The 5,032-nt window shown below is 38.8% G+C and overlaps 1 protein-coding gene across 1 annotated transcript; it reads right to left on the bottom strand.

Annotated features, from left to right (window-relative positions):
* Nucleotides 1-1,928: 1,928 nt before the first annotated feature.
* On the bottom strand, nt 1,929-2,783 carry LOC130917111 (coxsackievirus and adenovirus receptor homolog). The gene has a single exon (XM_057838198.1). The coding sequence runs from the start codon at nt 2,781-2,783 to the stop codon at nt 1,929-1,931; it is 855 nt and encodes a 284-aa protein (XP_057694181.1).
* Nucleotides 2,784-5,032: the final 2,249 nt, after the last annotated feature.

Genomic DNA, 5,032 nt, shown 5'->3' on the forward strand with positions numbered 1-5,032 from the left:
CAGGTTATAGGACACATTAAACGTGGAAACTTTTAAATAATTTATTTTAGTTTTTACTTAACAAATACATTTGATCGGGAATGCGACGACTTTTTATATCCGCGGTATAATAATAAAATGCCAAACTTTTTATTTCCTACTCATGTTCGGTCAAAAGACAGTTTATGTATAATCCAACACTTAACACATAAACCTTTCAAATCGCAAAATCTGAACAATTTGGAGATTAAAAAAAAAAAAAAAAAAGTCCCTCAAAAAAAGATAATAAATACATCTAGCTGTTTTTTCAAAGATAGCCCACCCAGTTTTTTTGCTCATCAGTGTCATGTGAGTGAGTGTTGCCTGAGGTTTTCAATAAATTACTGTACTTATGAACTAATGTTTAATAATTGCAATAAAAAACAATTAAAAAATAACTGCTGATTTGCTGCTGTGTGGGAGTCTGGCCTCTTAGGGGCAGTGTAGCGCACATATTATTAAAGTCAAGATTTGATTTTATTAATTTAACAAATTTTTCTAATATTAGGAGGAATATAAGCTTGAAGTAGTGTTGTATCATCTGTCTTTATAGTTTACTACAGCGTTTGTTTGTAAATATTCTTTATTTGAAGGTGGACCCCTCCATAATTTCTACTGCTACCGAGTTTTATTAATTTTTTTACGTATTTATTTATTTTACATTAACTCATGATCAGTCCAGATCAGTTTTCCATTAGGTGTTGAAATAAAGTTGATGTTTTACTTTACAAAATGTGCTTTTTTTCCCCCCAAGTGTAACCTTTCAGTTTTCTGTCAATTTCTACATTTATACAGGACTGTCTCAGATAATTAGAATATTGTGATAAAGTTCTTTACTTTCTGTAATGCAATTAAAAAAACAAAAATGTCATACATTCTGGATTCATTACACATCAACTGAACTATTTCAAGCCTTTTATTATTTTAATATTGCTGAATTTGGCTTACAGCTTAAGAAAACTCAAAAATCCTATCTCAAAATATTAGAATATCATGAAAAAGTATACAAGTAGGCTATTCAACTAATCACCTGAATCATCTAATTAACTCGAAACACCTGCGAGGGTTTCCTGAGCCTTAAAAACACTCAGCTTGGTTCAGTAAACTAAATCACAAGTATGGGGAAGACTGCTGATCTGACTGCTGTCCAGAGGACCATCATTGATACCCTCCATCAGGAGGGTAAGACACAAAAAGAAATTTCTCAAAGAGCAGGCTGTTCACAGAGTGCAGTTTCAAAGCATATCCACAAAAAGTCTGTTGGAAGGGAAAAATGTGGCCGGAAACGCTGCACAACCAAGAGAGATGACCGCAGCCTTAACAAAATTGTGAAGAAGGCCGCTATCGAAGCATCCTGGGCATCAATAACACCTCAGCAATGCCACAGGCTGATTGCCTCCATGCCACGCCGGATTGATGCAGTAATCCGTGCAAAAGGATTCCCAACCAAGTACTGAGTGCATCAATGGACATTTTCAAATGTTTGATTTAGTTTTGCTGTTATAAAATTATTTTTTTACTTGGTCTGAGGAAGTATTCTAATTTTTTGATAAAGTATTTTTGAGGTTTCTTAAGCTGTAAGCCAAAATCAGCAATATTCAAATAATAAAAGGCTTGAAATAGTTCAGTTGATGTGTAATGAATCCAGAATGTATGACATTTTTGTTTTTTTAATTGCATTACAGAGAGTAAAGAACTTTATCACAATATTCTAATTTCCTGAGACAGTCCTGTATATGTATTTAAAAAAACACAACCGACATACTAGAAATAACATAGAACTTGTTTAATAGATTCAAAAGTGAGATTAAAGTGAGATAAAAATCAAAATGCCATTGCGGTAAAAGATTTAACATAACAAAAAATGTCAACAATTTGTTATCAAACATTAACAAATGAACAACATCGAATTATTTTTCCATTTCAATGTCCTGGTGTTGCTCTTTTCGTTTGCGGTAGAGGAATACGGCAAGGACAACTGTGACAATGAAGAGTGTGGTGATAGTGACAACGATTGCAGCGACTGCAGTGGTTGTCAGCAATTGTGGACTGCTCACATTGTTGGCCAGGGGCAGCGAACAGTCCAGGTGAAGGTCACAGTGTTTGGTGCCCACCATACTTTCCACCGTGCAGCGATAGCTTCCACACTGCCGCTCGGTGATGTTGAAATGCAAGGTGGCTCCTGTGGGGTCAACAATGGCCTGTGTAGGCAAGACCTTATTTCCAGTGGTCTTGGACCAGATGTAATGCAAAGGTGGGGTGCCTTGCAGAGAGCTGCATTTCAGCGTCATACTGTTGTCTTCTTCGTCCACACTGCACAGAGGCTGACTGGGTGCCTCTATGACTGTCAGGTCTAAGATCTTCTTATCCAGTTCTGGTAACTTCTTCACCAGACAGCGGTACATCTCTGTGTCTGACGGATGTACATCTTTGATGATGATAGACGCGTCTCCATTTTGGGGATCGGCTGATGTGAAGTGGACCCTCCCCTCCATTGGTTTGTACAAATCGGAATACAAGCGGCCGCCAGTAAACCAAATGATGGGTTGCTCCTCTCTGTCTGCAGACTCGATACTCCACAAGACCTCCGTGTACTGCTGAGAGTCCACGGTGTGAGTGTACGCACAGGGTAGCTGGACACTTGACCCCCTGGCGACGTAGTAGTGGTTCATTTCCTTCTGGATTTCCAGAGGGCATGCTGGACAAATGTTGAGAAACACTCCCACGAGGACAGAAGGCCAAAGGAAGTGCCACATCATCGCCATGCATACACCTGCAAGTAAAAGACAAAAACATACTGGAATTAGTCAAATGTATTTTAGGATTTTTTTTCTATCACTATAAAGCATAGACTTCACATCAGCAATCATGTTTTCATTATAAATGTAAAAAACAATGGAAAACAGAATAACACGGACGTCAGTTAAATGTATTTTACCTTGATACAAGTTTAAATGTTTTCAATCAGTCATGTTTACACTTTAAATAAAAACCATACAATTGAGGACAGCATTTTTTCCCAAGTGTTAAAATAAATGGAAACCACATAAACACTGCCATCAATAACGTGTTTTTTTGCATGATTAGAAGTATGAAAGTTATCAGTCATCTATGCTTAGACTATCAGATGAAATTAAAAGAAAAAAAAGTTAACACTGCACTATTCAGCTTATGTGGAAACATGATCAATACAAAAAACACCACAATTCCAATGTCTCTCAAAACAAGTAAATAGGATTTCTTACTTGCTTATCTTTAGAAAGGAAGATGCTCACCAACGACAGCAACACTTGTCTGCTTCTTTGGCATTTGGTGTAGTAATTCATCACGAAAAAACAACTTATATCGGAAAGAGAAGATCAAAGCATCAAAGAGTTGAAAGGCACCTGTCATCGTGACGTCACGCTATTTGTTGACACGCCTCCGCCGCCATGACAGACGGCTTCGTGTACCGCGACTTCCGCTTTATTTCCGCACTTGTGTTCGCGTTTTCCGGTTTACACATGCTCTAAACGTCGACACTAGGACGGATAATGGCCTTGTATCAAAAATTAGTCGCCAAATACCCTGGAGAAAATTATCTGTCCTAGTATAGACGTCAGGGCCATGGGTTTTCCTGTTTACACCACATACACCTCCAACAGACAAACAAAAACGCTTAGAAGAAACATGACAGAATGCACAATGTGATCGCGTGAAAACTTCAAGTCAAGGTTATTTGTATCATAGCCACTACTTTTCTCAACGTCGTACTTTTGAATGCTATAGACCCTACCCACGTGACGTCACAACTCCGCTCTCCTGAATGGTACCGCCCACTTGTCCGTCAAAACATAGTGTTAACCTGTTACGGCTAAGTACATTTCTCCTATTTACGGCGTGTTTTTCTGCTCCTTAACATTAATCATCAAAATGGTGAAGGCGTGTGTGGCTGTTGGTTGCACTAACAGAGAAGATGGAAGGAGAGACTTGAAGTTTTACCGTATTCCGAGGGATCCAAAGAGGAGAGCGAAATGGACGGCTGCAATTCGACGTGAAAACTGGGCACCAAAAAATCACCACAGACTATGTAGTAGTCATTTTATATCCGGTAAGATGCATTTAAGATATACTTAGAGGGTTTTGGGCTGACAAATAACCACAATTAAGATCATTGCTAGGCTAATCGCCGACAACATACACGTATGTATGTAGTGAGAGTGCTATCGCTAAACCATATAAACATTAAAAGCCTTAACTCCATTGACAAACGACATGAAATACATTAGACTTGACAGTGGACGTTAGCAATAACAAAAGATTTTGAATTGAAAATTTCGTAACTCACCTTTCCAAGCACAAGATAGATTCCTGCCGAATTTTCGTGGACGAGGACCTGTTTCACCCAACCAGCAACGAAGTATTTATAAGCCTCCTAGCTCTTGAAGTTTTTCAAATTTTCGTGAGAATAGGCTGATTTTGTGTGGACAAGATAATTGTAAACATCAGCGTAGCAGATGTCAGGCAGACAGGACGAAGACAGTGGGTCGAAAAACATCGATTTGGGCATCAAATATGGATCTGGCGACTGTATAGAACGAAGCTTTTCCACATAACGCCTTTTATGCAACACATCCAGTGAGTTTACGGCATCAGAAAGCACCGGGTCTTCCATGAAATGCATTTTAAATTCCTCGATCAATTGAAACCAATGCTAATACAGAGACAAAATGACGGACAAGTGGGCGGAACCATACAGCGAGCACGTGGTTTTGTGACGTCGGTGGGTAGGGTCTATAGCCCATAGAGAGCACCCATGAATAGACAACAATAGCACTTTCATTAAAGGATGCTGCATTCATTACAAACATTGCCAGTCAGGTCATATTTATATTCACCGCCCTCAATCACAACAATGTTGATTAAAAGTGGGTTCAAATCCAGCATCAACTAACGCACATTGTTGTTATGCATAGCAAAGAAGCTTACACCGCCTGCAGCAAAAATAAATACTGTCCCTCTGTCCAATGACACT

The sequence above is a fragment of the Corythoichthys intestinalis genome, chromosome 6 (genome assembly GCF_030265065.1).
Source record: "Corythoichthys intestinalis isolate RoL2023-P3 chromosome 6, ASM3026506v1, whole genome shotgun sequence".
In the NCBI taxonomy this organism is placed as follows: domain Eukaryota; kingdom Metazoa; phylum Chordata; class Actinopteri; order Syngnathiformes; family Syngnathidae; genus Corythoichthys; species Corythoichthys intestinalis.